Source organism: Perissodus microlepis, chromosome 2 (genome assembly GCF_051167445.1).
Source record: "Perissodus microlepis isolate ML-2025 ecotype Zambia chromosome 2, ASM5116744v1, whole genome shotgun sequence".
NCBI lineage: Eukaryota > Metazoa > Chordata > Actinopteri > Cichliformes > Cichlidae > Perissodus > Perissodus microlepis.
In genome coordinates this window covers 15094739-15122409 of record NC_140462.1, presented here as the reverse complement: position 1 = coordinate 15122409, position 27671 = coordinate 15094739, and the positions used below count along the sequence as shown (strand labels likewise).

The 27671-nt window shown below is 39.1% G+C and overlaps 2 protein-coding genes across 8 annotated transcripts in view; both read right to left on the bottom strand.

The window, feature by feature from the left end:
* Positions 1–2070: 2070 nt before the first annotated feature.
* Positions 2071–9553, bottom strand: rap2c (RAP2C, member of RAS oncogene family). Its single transcript, XM_084949311.1, has 3 exons — positions 8567–9553; positions 7632–7917; positions 2071–3383 (listed from the first exon to the last, which is right to left on the bottom strand). The coding sequence occupies exons 1-2, from the start codon at positions 8837–8839 to the stop codon at positions 7639–7641; spliced, it is 552 nt and encodes a 183-aa protein (XP_084805437.1). The 5' UTR covers positions 8840–9553; the 3' UTR covers positions 2071–3383; positions 7632–7638.
* A 2061-nt stretch (positions 9554–11614) lies between these two features.
* Positions 11615–27671, bottom strand: part of mbnl3 (muscleblind-like splicing regulator 3) — a 36851-nt gene continuing 20794 nt past the window's right edge. For 4 of the 7 annotated variants that reach the window (XM_084949266.1, XM_084949272.1, XM_084949278.1 and 1 more), the window contains 2 exons: positions 26293–26446; positions 11615–18338 (listed from right to left, as the gene is read on the bottom strand). In XM_084949266.1, coding sequence (XP_084805392.1) covers positions 18196–18338; positions 26293–26446 — 297 coding nt within the window. In that variant the 3' untranslated portion in view covers positions 11615–18195. Of the gene's footprint in view, positions 18339–20729; positions 20825–26292; positions 26447–27671 lie in introns of all 7 variants that reach the window. The other 3 variants (XM_084949294.1, XM_084949301.1, XM_084949288.1) reach the window with 3 other exon arrangements.

Genomic DNA, 27671 nt, shown 5'->3' with positions numbered 1-27671 from the left:
CTAAAAGTTTACGGTTTTTGCTAAAGTTTTCTGTGAAGCTAAACAACCACAAAATCCTCTCACATCTGCTCAGGACCTTTTTAACCAATTCATGCTTCTTTTAAATCCAGAAGCAATAACACTTTTCAGGTCGCAGCACCTAAACTTCAGACTCTTTTCTTCCATGATGCACATCTGTCAGATGTGGGTAGAAAGACGAAAATTCTGATTTAGATGATCGCAGTTGAACTTGTTTCTCATTCTGTGAATTTAAAAGACTCACTTTATTTGTGGTAATCATATTTTCATATAAGATGACACACTCCTGTTCCCTGTAGGCTGATGTGGTGTTTTTTGCTGTACTCACAGTGCAGATTGAGATAAACTCAGCAGGAAAACGGGACTTTGGTTTCCTTGAAGAGCTGAGATGAGCCTGCTGATTGTGAGACATCAGCGACCCCACACAGCAGCAGAAGCATCTGCCAGCTCAGTGCAGGATGCAGATTCAGTGTGCACCCAACAGCTCCGCCGGACAGCCAAATAGCAGTAGCAATGAAGATGAGCCAGTTTTCTGCTGTGTGGGAAGTTGCAGCACCATCATGTGTGAAATCTGCAAGAAAAAAAAACTCTGCAAATGGTGCGCAAGCGCACACACAGACAACAAACTGCCAGGCTGGTGCACGAAAAAACAAACACATTAACAAGGAAATGGGAAGTGTGGCCTATTACTGGCAGTGTTTATTTTTAGACGATTAAAAGTTGGAACTCTTCTTGCTCATTTACCAGAAACATCACAAAAGTTGCTGTGTGGGCCTTATTAGTGCACATGTCAGGTATGGTGTTAAAACCTGCATGCACTCATTTATGTGTCAAGGTGCAGTAAAGAGGACCCAAGGCCCATTTTTTTTCACGTTGACTGCAAACCCCAGATATTGCTGGGAAACCTCGGTAGAGCTGATTTCAGGTACCGTGCACCTTTCACATAGTATGAACTGTCCTCACAGCAGAACTGAGGAGATCTTAAGCTCTTAGTTCTCTTTTAGGGAAACATAAAGCATCCTTAATATTTCTTGTTACTTTCATAAGTCGAGAAAATTAAACTCCATCTTTCTGTGTATATAAGCAGTTATGTGAAAAAATAAAGGTGTCTCTGTGCAGTGCTCGCTTTCCATTTCAGCCATTCTAATGTAGATTTGCTAGTGTGATTGGGATCACTGACCTATTGCATGACCCAACTTCGGCCAAGCTTTATCTGTCAGATGTCCTCACATTTGAGCATACTTTTATGTAGAGTTCATTGAGCTGACTAAGTGACTAAAAGATGCCCAGGGCCTGTGGCTGAAAAATAAGTCCAGATCATCACCCCTCCACCACCATGCTTGACAGCTGGAATGAGGAAGAGAGCCTGCAGTTCCTCTACTGGCCACTTGAGGGCGACTCCAAAAGAGACTCCCATGTTAATATGCCTAATTTTACAGCCTGGCCTCTGTGGATAATTCTCCCATTCATCACAGCTGCATGTCCTGACACAGGCAGTTGGATCAGACTGGGGTCTGCTAGGCCTCAGCTACTATTTTGAGCCATTAAACTGGACTTCTTTGCTGTTTGTGTGCTGCTGGTGCCTTTTGGATCATTTCTGGATTATCTGACTAACATTACAGCTTCCTGGGAAGTACAGATCACACAAGAAATTATTATCCAGTTTTGATGAGTGAAATTAGCACTAATTAAATAATAAATACCCAGTTAATAGTAACCTCTGGCTCAAAATTATGCAGTGGTTCACGCAGGCTATGTCCATATTTTATACCAAATATGCATGACACATCTGACAACAAAGCACCAAATCACGTCTTACAAGGTGATCAAATACTTGCATCACTAACTAAAATGTACATTTTTTGTAAATCTCCTCTTAATAGTTTTGTTGAGAATTTAACAATTAAATTATTAAAATAAACCCACCAATTACATTATGGACTGCTGGTGAATTTAATAATTCAGCAATGACTTGTTTACCCTAGTGTATAAATGATCAAATCAGGGTTATTTAGTCAAGTAAAAGACAAAATTTGTGTCACATCACAAAAGCAGATTCCAGCATGTTTATTACCAAATGATGACAATTGTTATCTTCCAGGGGGAAAAAAACAAACAAACAAAAGAAATATGAGGCCAAACGGGGTGCAACAGATATCTTAAGGCTCTGTTAAATTCTTAGATTCAAAACAAAGATACAACATAGCATGTATCCCAAAAATGCACAGAAAGCAAATAACTAGTATAAAATCAAAGTTTAAAACTGGCTAGCCCATGTCATTAGCTCTTAATAAATAGGTTACTATAAGAAAAAGAAGAATACAAAGTAAAATCTGATTAACTGTGTCAGAACTTCTTATTAATCCACATTTCAGAGGAAGTTATCTTTTTCTAAATGATGAGGAATCGGCGTCTCTGAATATTTAAAGTGACACGCGTCATGGAGTCAAACACAAATATGCACGCTGAACTTCCTGCAGTCGTTCCCCCCTCCCCCCAATAGAATAAAATAAAATAAAATAAAAAACTGCCCTCAAGAAAGCTGAAAATGGAAGACCGGCGTCCACGCAAGTCACACCTTGTAGAGACTGAAAACAGCAAAATGGCTCATCCACATCACTTCAAGTTGAATTAGCGGTAAAAAACATTTTCACTTTTGAGCGTGCGTGCTTTCAGATGAGTTTCACTGCCTCACACTACTGAAAAATTAAAAATAAGCATCACTGGTTTAATACAGTTATTCACCCTGCTGAGCTAAAAAAACAAAAACAAAAAACCTCACGTTACTTTAATTTGTGTCAGTTATAAGATTTTCAAAATAAGATCAGCACAGTACACCAGGATGGGAAACTGGCTTAAGTAAGCATGCTTAAAAGTGAAAATGCTCCAATAATATGAAATAATTTTTTCAAATTCCAAACTTGAGACATAATACAAGGAATATTAAAGTATATAGTAATGATTTAAGCAGCTTTAAAAAGATGCTGCAACCTCACAAACATTTCAGGAAAAAACAAAAACAAAACAAAAAAACCCCACACACACATAAAAACCAAAACAAAACAAAAAAACCCGAAAAGACGAATTCACAGGTGGCCGTTCGTAAAAGTCAGTCAGTCCAACTTGATCCCGGGTCATCGCGAAGGCCGTTGAGGTTGCAGCAGAAACATCTTCTAACAGTTATGATATCAAAAATAGGACCGACGTCTTTCCTGTCAGATGCTCTGAGACAGGAAGTCAGAAACCACCTCAAGCAGAAACTTTGCCAGCTGCGGTAAGTTTTTAATCAGCAGGGTTGAAGTCAGGTTGTGCCCGGGTTAACGGATCATCGAAAAGCTCGAGGTGGATCCAGACAAATGATGAGTCTGTGAAACAGAAACACAGGAGGCCATTAGCTCAGGGTTTGTGAAGTTAAACGCAAGGATTTTTAAAATCAAAGCATGTCAAAGTTATTATTTTCATATACAAGTCAGAGTCATGTTTGGATTATTTAACAGTTTTTTATGCTTTTCTCTGCCATATGTAACTGTAAACTAAAGTTTCCCTGGTTTCTAGACTGCTGCTCAGGCGAAATGTACAACTAAAAGTCATCGACGGCAAACGTCTCCTTACTAACAATCCTTATGATGCTTTAAATCCACTAAGGATATGGCATAAAGTATTCCATGTCCGAGGTAGATAACGAAAATGTTTTTCTCTCAAACTTAAAAACTCTGTGCACAATAAAAAAAAAAACAAAAACAAGAAAAAACACAAAACTGTTTGGATTACTGTCCAGTGAATTTCTTCCAGTGTACTGCAGCCTGCTGGACCCAAAATGGCTGCCCTCATACTGGATTATTTTTGTTTAAACATAATTAAATTTGCTCATGTAGCTTATTAACCTACTTTCTTAATCTAATTTGAATCCTGGAGTGCAACAGTATTTACTGTTCTCAGGTATATTTCTTCTTTATTTGTAATACACGCAGGGTTACATCCTCCTGCAGGTCAATGCCCAAACAGAACGATGTTTAAGGAACGCTACGGTTTGTGTGATAAAATCAAGTTGTGGATAAAAACTGATACTCACATGGCGGTATTTTGAGTTGAAATATTTTTGTGTGGAATGTTTACTGTGTACACGGTAATGCCCGATGGGTTTTTTTTTAATTACTGAGTTTTGCGGTTTAAGGAAAGGAAATTCGTAAATCTTGCAACTGATGCTTAAAGGTTACAGTGAAGTTACAGTACTGAGAAAAAGTATTTGCCCCTGCTCTCTCTTTTGTTTCTTTTTTCCACATTTACATGTTTCAGATCATCAAACAAATGTTAATATTGGAAAAAGATAACCCAAGTAAAATACAAAAAGCAGCTTTTAATGATTTCATATATTATGGAAAACTAACCCAAACTACCTGACCCCATGTGAAAACGTAATTGTCCTCTAATCGTAAGAGCTAGTCACAGCAAGAACTGCAATCAAGTGTTTGCCATAACTGCCATTGAGTCTTTCATATCCCTTTGGAGGAATTCTGGCCCACTCTTCTTTACAGAACTGTTTTAATTCACTAATACTTTTTGAGGGTTTCAAGTATAAATAGTCTAAGGTCATACCAAAGCATCTCAATTTGATTTAAGCCCATTCAGAGGTGGACTTATCTCATTGTGCTGCTGCATAACCAGTGATGGGAATTGATAAGAATTTAGTGATTCAGATTCCATTATCCATATCATTTACTGATTGATTCTGTCAATAGAAAATTGTATTTGTTTAGTCAGTATAAGCTTTTAATGATATAAGTTTATTTGTGATAGAATGCTACATGATGTTCTTTTCATTGCTCAGAACTGATTGTTCTTTATGAAACGTGTTCTGATATTTGTATCTGAATCTTTCCACAGCAATAGTAAGAAGTTGAACAAGCAGTTCTGACCTTGCGCGCGCGCGCACACACACACACACACACACGCTCATGTCACTGAACGAATGTATTAATTCCTGTTGTATAAATAAAGAAAGAAGACGGTGACAGAGCGCAAGTCCGTGAGTGCCTCTTACGTGTAGGAGCGCTCTGTCACTTGTCCTCGCGAGTAAAGACAACTGCAGTGTTTGTGTTTTCTAACTCAAGTGTCTCAGCTGAAGAACTGCGGGGTGATTTTAAGAAATCCCCTGTCAGATTCCTTATCGATTCAATCCTTACTGATAGTGCTGTGTGGTTAAATGTTTGTGCATGTTGGAGGCTTTTCCTGTCTTTGTTGTGGTGGTGGACATTTAAAACAAATAATGTATTACATATATTATGCAGAACACTTTGAGGAAGTAATTTGACACATTACTTTCGCATTTCTCAGTAAAATGACCTGAAACATACCATCTCATAATTACCATTTAACAACATAAACCTCAGGCTACAGTCCCACGCATCAGCACAAATCCCCATCCTAATGAATGGACAATAAGCGGGCTTAATTGGCAGGCAAGAAACTGAAATACTGGGAAAAGGTTCTCAATTCCCATCCCAATTTAAAACCCAAATGATTTTGAGCTTCAAAGCATGATCTGATGGCAGGATATTCTTCAGGTTTTTTTGTTTCTGTTTTTGTAGCGAGCAGAATTCATAGTTCCATCAATTACATCAAGTCATCCAAGTCCTGAAGCAGCAAAGCAGCCCCAAAGCATCACATTACCACCACCATGTTTGGCTGTTGATACAATGTTCTTTTTATGAAATGCTGTGTTAGTTCTTCACCTAATGTAACAGAAATATTTTAAGCTCACATTTGTTTTTAGCCAAACACAAATCAAGCCTTTGGGTTTGTTTTGGTCATCGGTGGCTTTTGCCTGGGAATTCTCCCAGTCTCTTTCTTATTTCTGAATCATGAACTCTGACATTTATTGCAGGAAGTGAGGCCTAAAGTTCTTTAGATGGTAAATGGTAAATGGCCTGTATTTGTATAGCGCTTTACTAGTCCCTAAGGACCCCAAAGCGCTTTACATATCTAGTCATCCACCCATTCACACACTGGTGATGTTCTGAGTTCTTTTGTGACCTCTTGGATGAGTTGTTGATGCATTCTTGGGAGTAATTTTGGTAGGTCATCCACTGCTGGTAATGTGCACTGCAGTTCTCTATATTTATGGATTATGACTCTCAACATGATTCAGTGGAGTTCCAAAGCCTTAGAAATCACTTTTTAACTCTTTCCATACTAAGAAATGTCAATGTTTCTAATCAGTTTGAGTTTCTTTAACTCACAGCACGATGTGTTGCTTTTTGAGTTAATTTAGCCTACTTCACTTTGTCAGACAAGTTCTCGTTAAGTGATTTCCTGATTAAACATGTCTGGTAGGGTGTACTAGTGAAACTGAACTTACCCCCTGTGAATTAATCACAGTTAATTTGTGATTTTGGATAGATCTTTTCCCATAATAAAAAACTCCATTTTGTTTTTACTTGGGTTATCTAATATAAATTTTTTTTTGATCTGGCAATTTCTAAACTTTGCTGCAGAATGACAACAGCAGGCACTCTCTTCCTACAGTAGTAACAATATCTGCAGCATTCTCAAGAGAGGCGCATCATTTATTTTACTACATTTATTTATGCCCCAAAACGCATTTATGATACTGTTGTGCATTTAGCTAGCAGTATATAAATACGTAATAAATTAAAATGTCTGATCTGTTGGCTCACTGGGATTTTTTCTAAAACACTGAGCTGGGGATCCACTGATCTAATAACTGGATCAGATATCATTCCAGTCTTAACTCAAAAATCTGGAACGCACATCTGTGCCTGCTGTCTACAGAAGCATCTATTAAACTCAGCTGTATGTTTTGTTCTGTGTTTACTTCTAGCGTGAAAATGTGAAGTACTTCAAAAAACGGAATCTGCTGTGTTGATGGACTCAAATAAAATCCAAAGGGTTTAAGGATTACTTATTATTGATTATCTGACACATTTTGGATCCTGAACTTCACAGATGTCATCATTAGTTAAAAACAACTTAAAAGTCCAAATTAAAGGTACTGATGGAGAATCAACCTCATATATCACCATAAGATGACAATGAATTAACAGAGTAATGATTAAAGGTTTAGCACTCAGAATTTTTAAAGCAGCCATCTTGATTTTCTTGTTTTAATTTGAGACTAAATGACCTGCAAGAATCCTACAGCTGCATAAGATTTAAAAGGCTGGTGGGTTTTAAACCGCTGTTGCATCTCTCACAGAATCTAAACTGAACTTCCTGTTTTGGAACATAAATTCTTTTTCAGGATGTCACATTTTCCTCTTTCTGCGACTCGCCTCATAGGACCATCTGCTTCATTGCCCCCTGCTCTTCCTCTCAGCCCTGAGCATTCAGACAGTTGCATTCTTCATGCTGCATACTTTCTGCGATCTTATGATAACAAGATAAACCAAACAGTTTGCCCAGAGCAGCACCACCCACTCTTCTTTCTCACTTCCAGCCGAATTTCTCTCTCCCTCACACTGCACTCAAAACACCACACAGTCTTGTGAACCGTCTCTACAGGGACATTTTATCACATTTCGTAAAAATAGTAAGGGGCCAACTGTGCTGTGTGTCCAGAGCATGGGTACAGCCCTGCTAGATGATGCCCCTACCTTTTCCTCACTGTACCACGCAGGCTGTGCAGCACTGTTCCTGCTTCTCTGGCAGCGAGGAGTAATTCATCTGCCGGACAATCTCTGCAAACAGCTCATCCACCATCGTCTTGCTCTTGGCAGAGGTTTCGATAAAGGGGCAGCCCCACTCTTGAGCCAAAGCCCGTCCATCTGATCCGGCCACCTCACGCTCAGACTCCAGGTCGACTTTGTTACCAACCAGAATCAGCGGCACCTTCTCAAAGCGCTTCACTCGCACTATTTGGTCTCGCATTGGTCTGATGTCCTTAAAGATTGAGAAAAACAAGAAGTGTGAGATATTGAAATTTAAACAAAACAAAAAATGAATCATCAAGCAGATGCGAACTTTGGTTATTTCTCAATAGGCACAATTTCTTCATGATGCAAACATTTAATTACTTTTTTTTTCTGGCTCAAAACTGGTCACATTGTTGAGGTAAAGCTTTGTTTTACCCAGCAGACATTCGTGAATTTTCATGAAAGTTTTGGAAATATGCAAATATCTATTTTAAGGTTGCTAAACATTTCCTTTCGGGAAGGCCAAAACTTCTTTTCACATCTAGTTAAAGCACTGTTACTTTTATTTATTGGTACTTCAAAAGTAATTATCCATTAAATACCGAGTGCTAATATTGAAGGCTCTAAAATATCAGGACGTGGGATGACTATTTTCTTTAGTAGACCTGGTTCATAGTTATCTAAGCTTTCTTATGCACTATTTGTTTTCTGTGTGGTGCCGTCCTTCAACAAATGAGTGTTATATGGAGATATTGGGGATCCAAATGAGCCATAGCCTTCCCATTTTAATCTCGATAATGTGGCTTGTAGCATTCCCTGCATGAGAAGTATGAATCACAGCCTGATTAACCACATACGGTTGCAGATTTCAGGTGTGTGTGGTGCATCTGGGGTACCTGGAAAGACTGCTGGTTGACCAGGCTGTAGACCAGGATGAAGCCCTGTCCGTTCTTGATGTACAGGTCTCTCATGGACGCGAACTGCTCCGTCCCCGCCGTGTCCAGGATCTCCAGCACGGAGGGCGACGAGTCCACCTCGATCTCCTTCCGGTAGAAGTCCTCGATGGTCGGGTCATATTTCTCGATAAAAGTGCCGGTGACAAACTGCACGGTGAGCGCGGATTTCCCGACGCCGCCGCTGCCCAGCACGACAACTTTGTATTCTTTCATTGGGGCGGTCAAGGCGGGCTAACTCAGCAGCTAACGACTGCTATACTCGCTCCACAAACATTTATCAGGCCTTTACCAGAGCTAACGAGAGAAGCCACAAAAGTTAGACGATATACAATAACCCCCCTCATTCACATAAACAGTTCAACCGCTCATACTTGGGTTTTTCTACGTTTTCCAGCTAGTGAGACAGTAAAAGTTGATGTCCGGCAACTCCGGCGTTAGCTAGCGTTAAAGCTAGCTCGCGCCTGGCTGAATTCCCGCTGTGCCATCCTCGCGCTTTCAGTCGTTAGATCGATGTGATTCACCACAAGCGCCGGCGTTGGTCAGTGAACTTGTTGTCTACTGACGGCAGGTCACGGTGGTACACATTAGACCCCCACCCCCAAACCGCATGACAGTCCCCACAGCAGCCCGCCGGTATCGCCGCAGCGTTGACTGCGTCCTTCCCTTAGCCCGGGCCTGGTTCTGGTTCCGGCCCAGCCCGGCGCCCTAGCAACCGGGCCCGTTATCGACGCAGACTCAGTGTTATAATCCCACCGTCCATTGGCTACAGTTTATTACTGATCCGGTATATATGTGACTGTATACAGGGTGGGTTCTGCTTCAGAAAGAAAGGCTTTTTTTCAACCATCTGATTTCCTGGAGCTAACAACCTGTTTCCGCTAACGAGAATCAGACTTCCGCTGCGACGGTTTTCATAATAAAAGCACAGAAAAGCGTTACAGAAAATTACGATTTTTTGTTTCTAACATCCATCCAGGTTTTCCGCTTAGCCAATTCTGGGTCGCGGGGACTTGATCATTTTCTTTCCTTGATATTTATTTATTTATTTAAATACAGTACTGTGCAAATGCCTTGAGCCACCCCTTATTCCTTTAAATTAGTTTTTTTTTTAAATGCGCCCTTAAATAGCTCTCCAGGCTTTTTGAAGAAAATCTTTTTTCCTTTTCACTCATTTTCAGTCCAGTCCTTGTACCTGACCATTTTCAGATGACAATTTTTAAAAACTGTTTTACACTGACGTTTGAGTCATTCAAGCATAAAACAGTAACCTAACTGAAATGATGAGCCAGTTTTATGTCCACACATAATAGACAGTTTGTTACCATTTCAGTTTAGTTGAATACACAATAATAATAATAATGGTAATTGCTAACCTACATATTTAGCGATTTATCATGCAGACCTATCTTATTCACACAAGTTATCTAAATGAGCAGATTGTTGTCACATGAAGTGGTTTCATTTACTTTCCCGCAAAGTTACACAATATCCTCCAGGGGATTAGCTTCACTGATGCATAAGTGTGTGTTAGTTCACAATGGGAACAACACCAAGACTGGACGTTGTGAGCAAAGATTGGTTTAATGTGCAATCACAATGTTGCCGTTATATGAAGAAGAATTTGTTTAAAGAAACAGCCACAAAATGAATCAGCTGCAGGTCCATCTTGACCATTTCTCCGTGTTACTGAGGATGTCACACTCAGAGGTTGCAGTCTTACATCAGCAGCATAGGGAAGCTGGTCATCCTCACTTCCTCTGAGAGCAGTTTCGATTCCTGTTTTTATATTTATATTAGGGCGACGTTCTCTGAATAGCTTTACTATAGTGCTTTTAACTGCAATAGATTAAGTTAGTGGTCTGCTAATTCAGATTAATTCTGCATACTGAAGACAGTGATTCTCTACAATGCAGTTAATTTCAAAACTGCATCATTCACCACACTTTGCACTCTGTTATCTAAGAAACTTTAATTTCATCTGGTTTTTGCCATACTGTCTTTAATAAGCCATTTTGCATTTTTTATTGTAATGCATAGTCATATTGCCTCATTATATTTGAGTTAATTTTTTTTTTTAGATAATTAAGATAATTGTTTGATCCTGTTTTATTTAATTTTATTGAGCTATAGACTATTTTATTGATTTAAACTATATGTTGTTGGGCAGATCATTAGGTATGCCTTTAAACTCCTCAATCAACGCAAATATTTAATCAGCCAATAACATGGCAGCAACTCAGTGTATTGACATGTTGAGGTTCAAATTGAGCATCAAAATAGGGAAGAATTGTGATTTAAGGGACTTTGAAAATGGCATGAATGGGCTGGTCTGAGTATTTCAGAAACTGTGGATCTAGTGGAATTTTCCCACACAATCACAGGGTTTACAGAGCATGGTTTTCTGAGGGAAAATGCCTTGTCGATACCTGAGGTCAGAGGAGAATGGTGAGACTATGTCAAGCTGATAAGGGTCAACAGTAATTCGAATAACCACGTTACAACCAAGGAGGAAGAGCATCTGTGAACCCAGATGGGCTGCAGCAGCAGAAGTCCACATCAGGTGCCAGTATTGTCAGCTAAGAACAGGAAACTGAGGCCACAATATTTCTGAGGAATGTTTCCAGTTCCCAGTATTGGCAAGGTGTACCTAACAAAATGTCCAGTGTGTCTATACCCTATGCTTGAATAAATTTAACCCCATAATATTTTCATCTCGATCCCAATGACCTGATTTCTCTTTTGTGAAAGGTTAAAAGGTCTTTCCCGGGTGCCAAAACACTTTATATACAGATAAGCCCCTGAGATGCATGTGTGTTATTGTAGTCTTAGTTATTAACAATTGTTGCATAAAGGGGTCCTTTAAGGCTATATATGCACATTTAGGGACATTACCAGATGTTCAGGGTGTACGTTGTGGTTTATATACTTCTTTTGCTGTAGGTGTATGTCTGCAATGAAAGAGACAAAAAGAAAAAACACACAAGAGGATCACAATGAAGTGTTTTATTTAAGGTCAAACAGAAATTGCAGAACTCATCATAGGCACAGTAACTTACTCATAATTAGCTATACACTGCAAAATATATTGGCATGTAGCACAGCAGCACATACAAGCACCACAAGCAGAAAACAGAGTGAAACAAAGAAACAGCAGTCACGTTCAAGTCTGCCCAAGAGTGTCAGAGTTTTTTATGGCTTAGTCCTGAACAGTCTTTGGCCCTCATCATCTTCCACGGGGGTGTCGTTCAGTCGGCGATTGTACCCAATTTAAAAAATAAGTTGTGGACTCAACAGAGGATGTAATTAAATTGATATGATTGGCACACGCTCAGTTCACGTGGCGGTTTTAGTCATTGAGATGTAGAACCTAAAAGTCCAGTTTGCACATTAAAGGCACAATCACAACTAAAATGAATCGTAACAATACAGTGATTTAAAACCCACAGCATGTACTTATACTGGGACAGCAATGATTAGGGGAGCTGGTGAGTCAGTAGAGACGCTTTGGTGAGTTGTGGGTACACGTCGTTCAGAGACCCGTCCCTGCTCACAAACTCTTTGAAGTCAATATTCAACAGTCAGAGGGCTGTGAACCGATTCTCCAGGATGACTCAGTCAGTCCAACACTAGGAGAAGTGCCATGGCAACAAAATCGCTGGCTTTGGGGGCAAATAAAGAGGATCACATGTTCAAATCAGCAGAACCAGAGTCATGTGAGGATGCTGCTGCTGCTGCTGGGAGAGGAAAATATTGGAAAAGCCGTTTGTTTGCAATTTAGTCTAAAATCCTGAGGAGAATTCAGATTTATTGTTGTTTTGGTTAATGACAAGAAACAGGAGAGTTTAAAAAAAATTACAAAATGACAGAGATGAAGGAGAATTTAAATCTCTGTTCCTCTGTGGTCAGATTTAATATCGGCTCCTATTTTGTTTTTCAGCCTGCAGATGGAGCTACTCTGTGCTTTATTTCGGTGCTTTACTGGAGAGAGGAATGTGTCTGCATGTCATCTGCTTAGATTAGGTTCTTACATATGATCCACCTCTCCTGTTTGATGTCAGGGTCGCATATTATTAAACCACAGAGGATCAATCAACTGAACTGAACTGAAAAAAATAGCTTTATAAAGCAAATCATTTGTAGTTTACAGCTAGGCAGTGCCATGCTTAGCAAAGAACAGGGCTCTAGCAACAAACAAAAGGGCAGATGTAAGAAAACAATAGACATATCGTTAACAATATATTGATTAGATTTTTTTTAATTGACTCTTTTATCTGTATTTATTCAAAATAAATTTTGAGTATTCTGACATAGTTATGTACATAAGTGCAAACAAGGTGAACATCACACATTCGTATACACCTCAGTGAGGATCGACATCACCCAGCACAGCTGGGCAGTAAGAGACCTCGAGACCACCTTCTTGGCCAAAACCTGAGCCAGATCTCTCGGTCTGTAGGAGGCAAACGGCAAAAACCGCTCGCCTCCACAGAAAAAAGATCTTCCAGTTAGTCCAAGGGCCTCTTTACCTCCCTGACAGATGTTTGCTCTAAAAGCCAGAGTTTATTCCTATTTCTCAAAAACACCATGTACAAGAAGAAAAAACCTAAATATAAAATGAACGTCAAATAAACAAAACAAAATAAACGGCTGACCTCCCCTAAGGACCTTTGGATATTACAAGGATTAAAGTTTTTTCAATCACGTTGCAACAAGACAAACTAATAATTAGACATTCCCTTTTCGGCTAAGTTAGTGCTGTATGTCATCTCAATTATTGTGGAAAAAAAAATCACTATTAGGATAATAAAAAGGTAGCCATGTTGTCATTTTGTTGCCATAGCAACAGCAACTATTACCATTAACAATGACTCCATCATTGTGTACAAACGATTTTCATATCATAATGTTTTTCATATTGGTCTACACAAACTATTAACTACATATAAATGATTTTTTTGTTGTCATCATTGTTATTATTATTTTCATGCCACGTTTTTTTTTATGTCAGAAAAAAAAATCTTACATTTAATACATTTTCATACACAGCTGTGACATATGATCGAGGATTAAGGCCCTTTGTTTGTATTCTCAGGACTGAGTTAACTGTGTCCACATGCTGAAGGATCTGATCACAGGACAGCGAAGATCAGAGCTCTGCACACGTTGAACAGTTATGATTCAGGACCGTGTGGGGAAAAAAAAATTACAACCAGGCCCAAAGGTAATCAAGTACAAGAGAATGAATGAGGGAACAAAATTAAGAGGTAAAAACATTGTCTGTTTGTTTTTTACTCATGGTGCTCCACAATCCTCAAATTAATACACTCTTGAGCCTTAATAGATACATTTAAATGTATTTAAAAACCTCAAATGCCCTCGAGAGGCACAGTTTATTAATCAAGTATTCTGTTTTTCCAGCTGGACAGTGAAGGCATACTGATGTTAGGGGTAGGGTCACTTAAGGAGGGGATTGGCTGGACGAAGCTAGTCTTTAGAAAAAGGGACCTGTCTGGACATTCTGATCATCAGGTTCATAGAGACAGCTATGAGCCTACATACTGTTTGATCCACCATGCAGATAAAAAGTCAGCTATACTTTAAAAAATACTTTATTCAACTATTTTGGGAGATACACTTATTCACAAGATTTTATATCACTCTTATGTCTGTATAGTAAATATGAAGCTTAAATCAGCTGTATGGGGCACTAGCCTGTTTCCATACAAAGTGGAGCTACACAGATAAATTAACAGGTATTAGGTTATTACAAATAAGGTGTCCTCTAAAAGTATGTAAACTGCAGATTGAAATAGATATTTTAAACCTCAGTTTTAGCATTTTAAGATGAAAGCATTGCATGAGATAAAATACAGACTGGCTTTAGCTTTTATTATGTGCTATTTAATACACAAACAGCACAGAAATAGATAGTTATGCATCTTGATATTTGTAGACCAGTTCAGTAGCGTTTACTTTAGGCTACCTTTTCGCTGTTCAGTCAACATGCTTTCATATGGCTTCTGATGTAGGGATTTGTTCTCTGCTCGGTCTGTTTGACCTCAGCACAGCCTCTGATACTGTCGACCATGATACTATACTATACCATAGACCTATGGTTTCCATTTGACTAACTTTCATCTTATTTATCTGCAAGGCTCAGATAAATGCAAGGCTCAACCCTGAGCCAGTTATTTTCTTTCTGCTTTCTTCCTGTAGCCGGCATCATTCAGGGTTTTTCAGAAGTTTCTTATCGTTTCTATGCAGATGACATTTACTTATACGTCTATCATTTTCTATTATTTTTTATTGTGATTTTTCCCAGTTTTTATTTATTTTACACTATTTTTTGCCAGGCACTTTATAACTTCATTTCTGTGACAAGTGCTTTTATAAATAAACTTTACTTACTTACTTATATACTATATAAGAGCTAAAGCCACCTACTGTTTTGTCTCATTTTTGTGCTTTAATATCAACTTCAGATGCATAAATTATCCAATAATATCTGTTAACGTACTTATAGAGGGCACTCTATTCTTGTTTAAGTTGGCTTAAGTTATTACAAACATTACACAGTTTGTCCAAAAGCTAACTTTTAGTTATCTAAAAGGTGTAAACACCTTCCATGCAAGACTGCACATTTAATCTTTAAAATGGATATAAAGAGGGCACTCTGTAGTTTTATAGATGTTTTCCTCCCGTAATTATTTCTTCATGAACAGTTTACAATCCATCTGGGTTATATTGCTGGTTGCCTGGCAACCTCACTGTTCACAAGCAGTCACGATGTGTAACGCGGTTGTTTTTGCACAACTGTTTATTAAGGTGTGCTGGCCTTTTCTCTGTGTTAACTAGCAGCTCTTTCCAGCTTAGTATTAGCACAGAAACATAAGAGCAGCTCAGATCTTCTGTCTTTAAAAAAAAGTAAGCAGATATGTGTACTTTTTCTTAAACTGCCACAAATACGCCACCTATCTTATTTGGGGCATTTAGGTGATCAGGAGGGAAAAGCTTTTACACGCCCAAAATGAGGGTTAATCCCAGGATTATACCTGGTGCTGAACTTGCAGCTCTGGCTGGGTGGGTTTTCTGCACAGTTATGTCTCCACAAAGCCTTTCCACACCAAAGGTTAACAGAATCAGGGCTGCAGTACTGGGACCACAAGGGAAATACATGTGAGAAAAAAGGTAGCATGCTGACTTTCTGCCTAATGATAATATGCTTTGTTTATAGTGCTTTGGATACTACAGAGGGTAGGGGTAGAAAAACTGACTAGCAATAAATGGTACTGAAATGTACCTGAATTGTGTACATTTGTACTTCAAAGAGTACAGCAGTCTGCTCTACCTTTTCTGACAGTGAAAGATATTTCTAAAAGTAGTCACACCACCCATTAACATTAAATATAAATCTATATAACAATACACATACTTTAATATGTCTTAACACAGTTTCATCATGGTACCTACAGTATGTGACCTCTGAAATAGTCTATATAGAGTGAACCATTACATTTCAGCATGCCTGTCTTTTAGAAGGGCATGTGTAAAGTTTTTGCATTAGATACATTCACGACACATTAACATTATTTAAAATGAATAATGTTCAATGGGAGATGTTGTAATATCTGCAGCATTTACAACTAACCAAATATGTGATCCATCGTCTTTTCTGACACACGTATGTATGCACACAACTCTCTGATTTATTTCCTTACATTGACAGTAAGACAGCACAGCTGTCTCAGAGAAGAAACTAATACAAATGTGATTTCGTATTATAATAATGTACCAAATAACACATCTGTCTTTGAGCACTGGTCTGGTCTTACAGTGTACTGACTGTTTTGTTTGAGGAGACTTGAAAGAGGCACATTTGAATTTGGATATAAGTGATTTCAGCCCAGTTTCCAAAGCTGTTAAGTTCATTTTTTTGTATACACCTACAAAGAAGTTCCTTACACACTTGAAAGTCCCCCCAAAATTTTTTTTCACCATCAGACATCAAGCATGAGAATTGTTCATCCTTTTCTACAACTTGATTCTGGTTATAAGAATATTTAGAGTCTCATCATTTTTGACAAACAGGACAGCAGTAGAAAGACATGACATTTTAAAGTCAGACAGGACATTTTCAAGTTCGAAGCTTTCTCCCTGCAGAACCATAAAACATAAAAATCTTGTGCCACTTATTTAGTCCAAAAGCCACATTAAACAAACAGCCTTTTGAAATACATCTCTGCATTAGAGAGGGAAACATTTATTTGGAGGATTTATCCAGATATTGCATTAAACGGGCAGTTCCTTGCATATACCGCAGACTTTAGGCACAACAAAAGGAAACCGATCTCGCTTCCATCTTGTGCAATAACTGACATCAGGTGTAAAAGTTTAAGTGGCATTTACAGGCGAGCTGAACACACACAGAATCGGCGAGCAAAGCCTGGTGTTCAGGTTTCAAATCACAGAGGAAACAGGATGAACCTTTCCTTTTTTAGTCGTTACACAGTTACCCATCACAAAAGAAACACAATCACTGATCGGAAATCATGATTCAAGAAACTTCACAGCTCAGGTTTATCAGTTTTGACGATTGGAGCTGTCTGGTCTATTACTGGAGAGTACTATACAGAGAGGGGCCCTTACATAGAGAACATGACCTCAGCTGCTTTAAGGCAGTTTATTTAACACATCCTAAAGATATCCCTCATCCCATCTTCTTTATAAGAAGTAATTACATACTAAGTTACTTTCACCCAGTCTACATTTTTCAATAAAACGGGGGGGGGGGGGGGGGGGGGGGGCGCGCGCGAATCATTCATTGCATTTAGGAAACTCTAATATACATTTTAAGAGGCATTTGCTGTAACCAGTAGACTTTATCCCAATAGCAGCTACAGGCTAATACACTCTATTTACGTAACTAATTCTTCTTTGAATTATTTTTGGGACACTAAGTCTCCTCTGCAGCTGAGAGCAGAAAAAATCAAAGGCACAAACAAATGAACAACAACCCCTTACCGACGTATCACCAGGCAAAATGAGACCATGATGACAGCCTGAGCGGTACACGTCGTACAACACAAACGTCACATTTGCACTCATTTTGAAACGTAAACGTGACATGATATGAAACACTCTTTCACTTTGACAGCCCGTCATGGTTGGAGACCGGCAGCTGGTCCGTCTGAATTTTCTACAATGAACTTCTCAGAGTTTCTTACTTTGGAACAGTCAAATGTGTTGGGTGGCCTCATGTGATGGCTCCGACCCATAAAGGGCATTTAGTCTTGAATATATATGTGTGTGTGTGTGTGTGTGTTTATGTGTGCGCACATGTGCTGCACTTTTAAGGTGTGGGCATGTATGGCTGTAAGGACGAGGGAGCTCTATTGCTCGCCCCGATCGAGTCAGTATGCATCAGGGTGGCTGCTTTAAAGCAACGGTAATACGTCCAGGTCTGTATTGCATGAACCATCGCAGCTCTCTTATGTTCACAACATGATATCAGTCGGTGTGCACTGTGGGCGAGGCACATGTTTGCTGCAGTGCTCGGGGTTTACGGGACTTTAACTGGGGTTTCGGGAAAGGCTTACTGAGTTTAGTGCCACAGGAGCTGCCACCAGCAGTTTGGGGACGGGGCAGAAATGGGTTTCCATGGGAATGCACTGGAGCTCCACCGGATCTGAAGTCAGAAGCTCCGAGGGGTCTACTGGAAGAGAGAGAGGGGGGGAAGAGGAGGAGGAGGAGCTGTGAGTTCTTACAGACACAAACATATGCAGGCAAACCTCTGTAGCAGATTATTTTATACTGATATCTGTGCTTAATTATGACGATCTTTTAAAATTATGGGCAAAGCAAATAGTCAAGTTAGCACCGAGGTTGTTTTTCTAGATGTTAATGCTGAATGTGTGTTATCATCTCACTTTACACCTTTGCTTGTTTGAATCTTCACGTCAAAAAGAGAGAGGGTGGGGCGTAACATCTCAGGAACGAAAGTTTACAAAATCTGTGATACCTAGTCGACTAGTTATGCACTCATCGATAGTAGCAGCAGGTTAGTTCAAAATCATGGCCTGGTATGATGCTGGTAAACCGAAAGAATGCAAATTTAGTTCATTTCAGGTAAATTCCATTAAAGCTGCATAGTAGAGTCGAGCCACATGTGATTTCATCTTAAATGTGAAACATTTTTTCCTGCTGGATTTGACAATCAAAATCCCCATCATGTTTCGTAAAAATCAAAGCAAGCAGACTTCTGTTTCAGCTGTAAGTAAGCAACAAACACCACCAGTCAAAGGATTTTAGAGCGCTCTCATTTTTATACATATTAAGGGCAATTACATTGTGTAATATCTCAGTGTACTCTGAGCAAATAATGGTAATGGTTAATCCTTCAGTTTGTGCAAGCTCTTAAATCAAAGTGATGTTTTTATTGCTAAAATATCAAATTTACTGCTTTACAAAAAAGCAGAAAGAATTAGTAAAGCACATTATTATTTTTTGATCGAGATGGTAAATTACAGCTATTTACTAATTTTGGTGGTTGAAATGCTATCTAATGCTTGATTAAGTGTGCTGGCTCAAATTCGGGAATAAAAACGTGAATTCAGTTTGTTGTTTGTCAAATAAATAAAAACATAATTTTTAGTTTTAACCAAGTTTTTGACAGATTTCTAAAATATTTGTGCTTTTTTTGGTGTTTTGACAGGTGGTCTAACAAATTTGTGAAGCACTGTGGCCACTTTCAGCTGTTTCCTTATTCACGAGAGGTCACCACAGCAGGTAGCTTTAATTTGGCAGATTTTCTACTCTGGATCCCCTTCCTGATGCAACCCCAAAGGGATCCGGATCTCCTCCTGGGATCAAACCGGGACTCCTTCATTTGTTAGGTGGGCTCTGGGCTTTAATTTCAGAGATCACTGGGACATAAAAGAAAACACACATAAAGAATGAAGAGGCAAATTTGATAGAAACTGCTTAAAATTTTGTGCCAAAATTAAGGTTTAACAAGCATTTTTCATCTTTTTGTGTTGTTGATTTTTTTTTTTGTCACATATCTCTTGTAACGTCTGTGTTGTACCGGTCTTTCCACAGTGGCGCACACATCAATGCACTTGCAGGTTGACCTGTCTGGTTAATCGAAGTTTAACTTTCTGTCCAGTTTGTTTCTTCAGAAATTTCAGGTCTCTGTGCTGCTGTGGGATAAACTGCAGACCCAGGTTGCTTCAACCCTGTATTATATTTGATACACAAGTTTTTGTGAGTTTTTGAAATGTCTGCATCGTCAGTGTTATTTTATTCCCTCTCAAAAACAAAATGTTTTAAGCAATAAAACATACCACATATAGCAAAATGATATTTATTTTCTTTTTTAATTTGTCAGAAGGTTCAATAAACGCTCCAGTTTCAAAAAGAACAAAACATTTCTGGCCATTATTTCACAGTTCAGGCTTTTCAGGGCCAACGGTGCATCAGAGGGTGTAGATTGTTCCTGTACAGACCAAGGGTTTCTAGTATTTGAGAAAAGTTGGGACACTTACGGGTGAATTTATTAACTTCCAGAGCTGCAGGAAAGCTGTAGTTCAACCAGTTTTCTTAAACTTAGACTTATTTTTTAATACATTTATAAATTTTTCTTTTCCTTTTTCCTTTGCTGGTGACCTGCTGACCTTCGTACCATTCAAGTTTATTACAAATTTAAATAATGAGGGTGCCCTAAATCATTTGACTGGTAGGTTGTATCCAAGCAAATTAAGTAACTGTTTGGCTGCAAACTTTTTTTTTTATATGATATATATATATTTTTTTTAACAGAGATGAGAGCTGGCATGCTTTAATGCCAGGCCACATACTGCACACAGTAACGACTGAGACAGACATGATGTGATTCAACACCAAACAAAGACACTCAGATGAAAACAGTTGTCTATTTCAAGATTTCTCTCAAAACGAGTTGTTTTCATTTGCTCGCATCATAAGAAACAGAAACGTGAGGAGAGATGAAATGTGAAGATAATACGTGACACTACGGGCAGACAGTGAACAGGACTGAGATCCTACAGAGCTAAAATCAAAAGAGGACTGAAATGAAAGAGCAAACCTGATTCGAGGCGGCAGATTCAGCGAAAGGAACATTGGTGACTGGGGTCGAGGCCGACGAAACAGTGGAGGTGGTGGCACCGTGCATCATGGGAACTTTTATTCGGGCGAGTCAGACGAAAGACAGAGGACGAGGATATGGGCGGGGAGGAGGGAAGGGGAGGGGAAGGGAGGGGGAACAGGAATGATATGGTTACCATGGCAAAATGTGTAGGATCAAAAGTCATGGCACAAGTCAAGTGATATTGCCAGGATGAATTTGAACAAGTACCAGGACACATGCAAACAAAATCAGAGATAAAAGGGGAAAAAAATACATATTTAAATAGCTGACAGGATACAAAATAAAAAAAAATTAATTGCTCACCAACAAAATGGCAGTTAAACAAACAAAGCAATACACAGTCATACAATCTAATCAGACTGGAGTATCTGATAATTGTATTGAATGGACGGAGCATGTGTATGGAAAGAGCAAATGATCCATAAGAAATACTTTTATTCCTTTCAATTACAATGTAAGAGAAATCCTGAGAACTTAGTGATTTAATGGCAATCATATTTTATCGTTGCTCTGAAGTCCTGAGCTGAAAGTGCTAAAGACTGAAAGTACTGGTCCATTTTTATCCTCATTTGATTCGCTTTTTATTATTATTATTATCATTATTATTATTATTATTACTAACTAAGCAAAAGGCACTGGAACAAATCAAAGTTTAGTTGACTACTTGCGAAGACCAACAAGTCTGAAAACAGCACACATGCTGTCTAAGATGTATAATACTATTAAGATTCTCAATTGGTGTGTGTCAGACCAACCAAACTCACATATATGAACATAAGACTGAAATATGTACACAAAACATGCACTGTGCTATTGTCCATCATCATACACAGCACAGCTGTGGCTCTGCAGCAACATTAGAAAGCATCTCTCACACCCAGAGGCGATAAGGTCATCGTCTCACTACTCCACAGAAACATATAGTTGATTCATACCTTGAGCTGGAGCTTTTCAGCATAAACAAGAACCGAATTTGTCACATTTAATCTAATATGTTGCTTTTAATTGCACTTTTATCAATGTAACTTTAAAAGGGTTTTTTTTATATTGACTTTGTATTGTTTCCGGCATGATTAGTTACCTGATTGTTGTGTTTTCCTTGACCTGTCACCCTGGACAGGATGTGCACTTCTGTAATCTATGGCAGGATGCAGGACAGTGATAACATCCACTTGTGGATTCATTATACAATAGATTGGCACTGTGACACTCAAACTGGTGTTTTCACCCCAGCTTCTTAATTATAGCTCGACTGAGGACTGTGAGGATGTATACACTGTGATTAATGTCGTCATACATGAAGAGTAGGGACACCAAACACTGTTATTGCTTTTATGTTCTATTTGTACATTTAGCAAGTAGGAAGGATATAATGAAATTATGTTTTTTTGGCTGCATTATGAGAAATGTAGTAGTCAGAAGTTTTCATACACTCATTGTGGTCATTTTGGGCTGGTAGTTTCTCTTTGCTCACTCACTGGATTGCCCAACACAGAGCTACACCTTCAGGCTTGACTGAAATTTGCAGCTGCTTGTTGATGACTGCTAAAAGCATTTGGTTGAGGTAGAATCTGTTAAGGAATATTTAACCAAAATATTAGCGGGTTTGTTATGTATATATAACTGAGAGTGTCTGTTTACCTGTGTGGATTAGAGCAAATCCCCAATAAATTCAAACTTGTGCAACAAATTCTTGTTTTTTAAAGCCATTAAAGATCTATGCTGTGCAGGTTGAAATATGACCCTTTTTAATTCATTCCATTTCCCCATGCTTCCCAGAGCTTGGCACTACAACATTTTTAGGACATTTAAGCATTGTTAAAAAGGGCATCAAATCAATATGATATCCAAACCAAAATCTCGATATCTTTACTGCATGTAAAGAAAAAGCCCCAGCTCATTCTGAGGGGATCGTGTGGAAGGCTCTGATTAATTTTTCATGCAACCATACCCATGTATTGACCCATATATTGCACTAAAGTGAGACTACCTCTTCTGCTTAAATTCTTTTTATATTTTCAAGTGAGGTAAGCAAAAACACAAACAAAGTTCCCCACCGTTATAGAAATGCAGTCTGCTTTAAGTTGGAGACTAAAGTGGACAAAATTCAGCAAAAAAACCCCGAAAAACAAAACCAGAGAGGGACTCAGACCTGAAAAAGTATTTTACTGCAATTTATAACAGCAAAGACACATGAAAATATTTTGTTTCTTTTTTCTTTTATGTCAAAATTATTCTCCAAATGTATTAAATTTACGTCCTAATATCAGTATGTAGCACTGGGAAATGTAATAAAGGTGGAGCTGAAGTTAGGAAACACACACACACACGCAGACGTATGCATGACTAAACATCTTCTGCAAACTTTTTGTGATTCTAATCTACCAGATTTTCAGTTCAGATGGACTGACCGAGTGAATCGTGTGTCTGTGCTTCTCATCACTGTTGGTATCCCTAAACTATCTGAATAGAAACCCTGCATCAGTCTGCTGCTGTTCCACGGTTATGTAATCCTGAACAGCATTGACCTCAGACATAGTCTAATCCTCCATGGTTAAACTACAATATTCTGATATTTCCGACATCAGTTTAGTGAACATTTGTTTTGTGCATTTAAAAGAAAATCTGTAAAACCTTCCTCTAAACCAGCTGGCACTTCACTTCAGCCCTGAAGTGAGCTTCTGGAAGCTCTAATGAGGGTGGTGCAGGTGGGGTCCTTGTGTGGTGAGCAAAAAAAGGAGGTCCCTTAATCTGTGAGTACAGACACTGACAGGAAGCTGATGAGGTTTTTTTCCACTCCCTGCTTTCCCAGCAGTCTGAGCTACCAGAGCTGGCACAGTTCATGTAAATCCAAATGCTTAAATGATTAAACACTTGCACTTAAGACTTGTTTGTTAAACTGGATGGAGAAAATCAGTGTTCGACTTCAGCAACGGAGAATAGTCGGTTCTCATTGTCAGATCATCCAGTTTGGTTTTGATTAAATAACGCATAGTCCATGTACTGTGCTACAAATAGAAAGTCATCGTCCATGTAACACTTCCAGGTTTAGGTCGGTCTGCTTTTGAAATTTCATTCCCCTAAAGGAAAACCGTTTCACATAAAACACAAGAGGCATGAACTTGAATCCCTGCTAATCAATTCTACTGCACATGTACGAACTACACAATTATACTTAACTAGGCGAAACACGGTCACCTGTATGGTCGTGCAGGCCTCTGATTAACACACCAATCCTACGGCTGGTCACATTTTGTACAAGCACGTGCATAAAACAAGAAACAGATGACAGCGAAAGTTAAGACGAGAGAGCAGACAAAGGTGTGCCCACAGGTTCAGGTTAGAGCAGGTAGCACAAGCAAGCAACATGGAGTTAGTGCACAATGTGTACCGGTGCACAAAAACACACTGATGCAAGCTGCTGGTAAAGTGAAAGTGCAAACACCTCAAATCGCTAAATGCTGTAGTGAAGAAAATGGCATTCAAGTATCGAGGGATAAAAACTGCATGCCAAGTGTGTATGTGCACATGTACTATCCCTCAAGCACACAGTAAGTGCAGTATGTGGGTGTTTTGGCTCATCAATAATTCATGCCTGACAGCCTTCAAGCCTTTCACTAACCATTGTTTCTTTATATCCCCCATCATGTTTTTTCAGGATTTATACCTCACCGGTTCATGTCAACACACATGTTCAAAGGTTTTCATATCAAACCGTGATGTTTTATCTCTTTAAATGTCATCTTTGTCTTTTCCCTGAGATGTAGCATATTGAAATTATACTCGTCTGCTGACTCCTGCTCAAGTTAAAACAGTCTTAAACCCAGTACAGCAACATTACCACATACTGGTCATCTAAGGCCTGAACTACAAAGCACGTTCAACACACTCAGGATATATTTTTCTTATCTGTTTGTAGACACTCATCCTTTGTGAGGCAACTTTTATGTTAACCTGTTTCTAGGTCAAAACTGTGGAAGTTTGTTCTCCCACTAAAAAACCCCCCAAACTTTTCCTGCCATCCATTGGTCAAAATTTTGGGTTATTACCTCAAAGATTTGATGTCACAATGCAAAATACTTTCGTCATGTATGACGACATTAATCACAGTGTATACATCCTCACAGTCGTCAGTTATTTTGTCAAGTTGTATGGTAAGTTGAAAATTTGAGATTAATAACCCCATATTTTGAGTCAAGGATCCGATTTTTTAAATTTTTTCAGTGGTGGAAAAATACAAAACCCAGAAATTGGTCAAACGTCTAGGTTTTGCTATGCTTCTCTGTTTATTTGGTGATGGTAGCTTTGTCGTCTCAGTTTAATTGTAATTAAAAACCTTTATTTTAGTGCCAAATTTGCTTCCTTGGTGCAGACACTTTTATTGTTACTTCCCCGGATTCCCCCCAGACTTCCTGGAGAACGTAACAATCAGCAGTCAGGCTGAAGGTGATTATCAACTCCACCAGTAAACCCGAGGTGTCCTCAATCTATCTTGGAGCCGGTTCACATGAAAGAGGTGGTGTTGGCAGCATCTGACCAATCACAAACATAGCAGCAGAACAGCTGATTTTACAAAGGAAGACAAAGCTACAAAAGACTGGAAAAAATTCTACAATAGAAAATGTTTAGGTTAACTGACTTGTCATTATCAAAGCTCAATCATTAAGGCTCAATAGGATCTGACATATTCAGAAATCTGCACAAGACACTTGTAACCTTATTCTTTGAGCTGCAGCCCCGGCTGTGTAAAAATGTCTGAGAGCAAGGACAGAACAATTAAAAAACTGAATTGAAACCAGTAGGTGTGCAGATTTTATGAACAGTCAGTAATAACGAGGATTAAGTGTTCAGTTTTAGGATCAGACATGATTTTAAGCCTTGCAGAACAAATGAAAATAAATAAAATGGCTTTAAAACTGCTTGCTAGATAAAAATGAGCATTAACGTTGCTCTTAAGGATCTATATTTTACTAAAGCACGGCCTTCTCCTAACTGGATATTAAGGTCCACCTGTTTTTCCAGGACTGATGATGGCCTTTTCCTGAGAATTGGTTAGTGACTCAGCGGTTGTTTCCTACGTGCAGGTTAGGTTTGCAGCTTTAGCTGCCATAGTGACTAATGAACCACCTTTGTGACTCAAAACTCTGAGTTAAACCTGAACCTTGCTAAAACCCTAATCCTGCTTCGTGGTTTAGGCCTTTAATGTGTTTGTCTCTTTAAGCTGTGTCCTCTGACTCTATGGCCTCATCACAAGCCAAGCAAAAGTGAATCCGAATCAAGCAACACAACAGACAGTGGAACAGAAGAGAAGCATCACACAGCACAGAAGCCCTGGACAGACACAGCATGCGTACTGTTTGCACTGCACCAGCAACTCCTTCGTCCTACAGTTCTCCACCTTTGTGTTTGTGTGCACAGGCCACTTCTTGGACTCAAGGTTTGAGGGTGTATGAATCCAAGGGACCTCCTACTGGTGTTGCTAAGGTTTCCAGAGACTCACCAGTGGGGATAAAGGCTGGTTGCTGGAGCTGCATGTTAGCCAGGGCTTGCTGGTAGTGGAACATGCTGGGATTGAAGACGGTGGCAGCAGCTCCGTTGCTCTTCTCTAAGACAGGCCTCTTTGGTAGCGGCTGCACGGCCCCCGGGGGCAGACCCTGGCCATGAAGAGAAGGATATGAATGAAAGCAGTGGTTATCTTTCAACACAGGTAGTGATGGGTGTACAGAAAACACTCTCCCTGGAACAAAAAAAAACAAAAGTGGTGTCACCTCAGGGTGAATATAAACTTTACCATTCAGATTACATGGATGCTTTTTACCACCACAAGAGGGCACTGCAGTATCTAAGATTAACTGAAGTGATGTATGGACAGCCCAGAGGTCAGGCCAAGAGCAAAATGGGGCTTCTATCATTTCATCTTCTAATGGGGCCGGTGCTGAACCATCAAACTGCTATGGAAGATAACCAGGATATATAGGTATAAAACCTTAACACACAGGCCATTAATGTGGGATGTGGCTGAAGCAGGAGTATGTTTGAATGACCCCACCTGATCTACAGAAGTAACACAGCAGCAATCCCCTTCTTTACTGAAGTTAAAACAATGTTACAAGCTAAAACCAAGACCAAATTACCTAGAAATGATCTTTCTAAGTTCTTTCACTTTTATGATTTGTATCTTCTTTCATTAACTATAGATTACTCACATCTATGGCGTTAGTCATTACAGGCAGCTTCACTCAAAATAGTGAACAATACGATAGAAGCAGTTAATGTGCTAAAAAACAAACCGTTTAGACCAGATTAACCTATCTGAAGCAGGATATTATGATCTTACATTGTATCATTGAATGATATAGGAGTACCGGAAAGGAAAATCTGCTGCTGGTAATACAGCCTAGACTTGACGTGACATGAATTGTCCTGTTTTTTACTGCAACTTGGACACTAATTTCAGTGATAAGTGTTTTGTGCGTGGAGCACATATGCTGTCAAGAATTTTTGGCAGGGAAGCTTTAGAAGAAGCAGCAACTGTTGTACTCAAATAATCTTCAAGAACCCGATAAACTGAAAATTGTAGCTTCAGGAACACAAATCAAGAGAATAACATAGAATAACAAACTATTTTGTGAAATGCTGTTAAACAGCAGATACAGTTAGGGTAGTTTTGTATAAACAACCACAGTGGATTTTAAATCAAACAATCGAGATGTGATTGAAGATCAGATACCATCCATCCATTTTATACTGCTTATCCGGGTTCATGTCACGGGGGTAGGAGTCTAAACAGACAAACCTGGACTTCCATCACCCTAGGCAACACTTCCAGCTCATCCAGGGGGACACTAAGTCTTTCCCAAGCCAGCCGAGATATGTAAT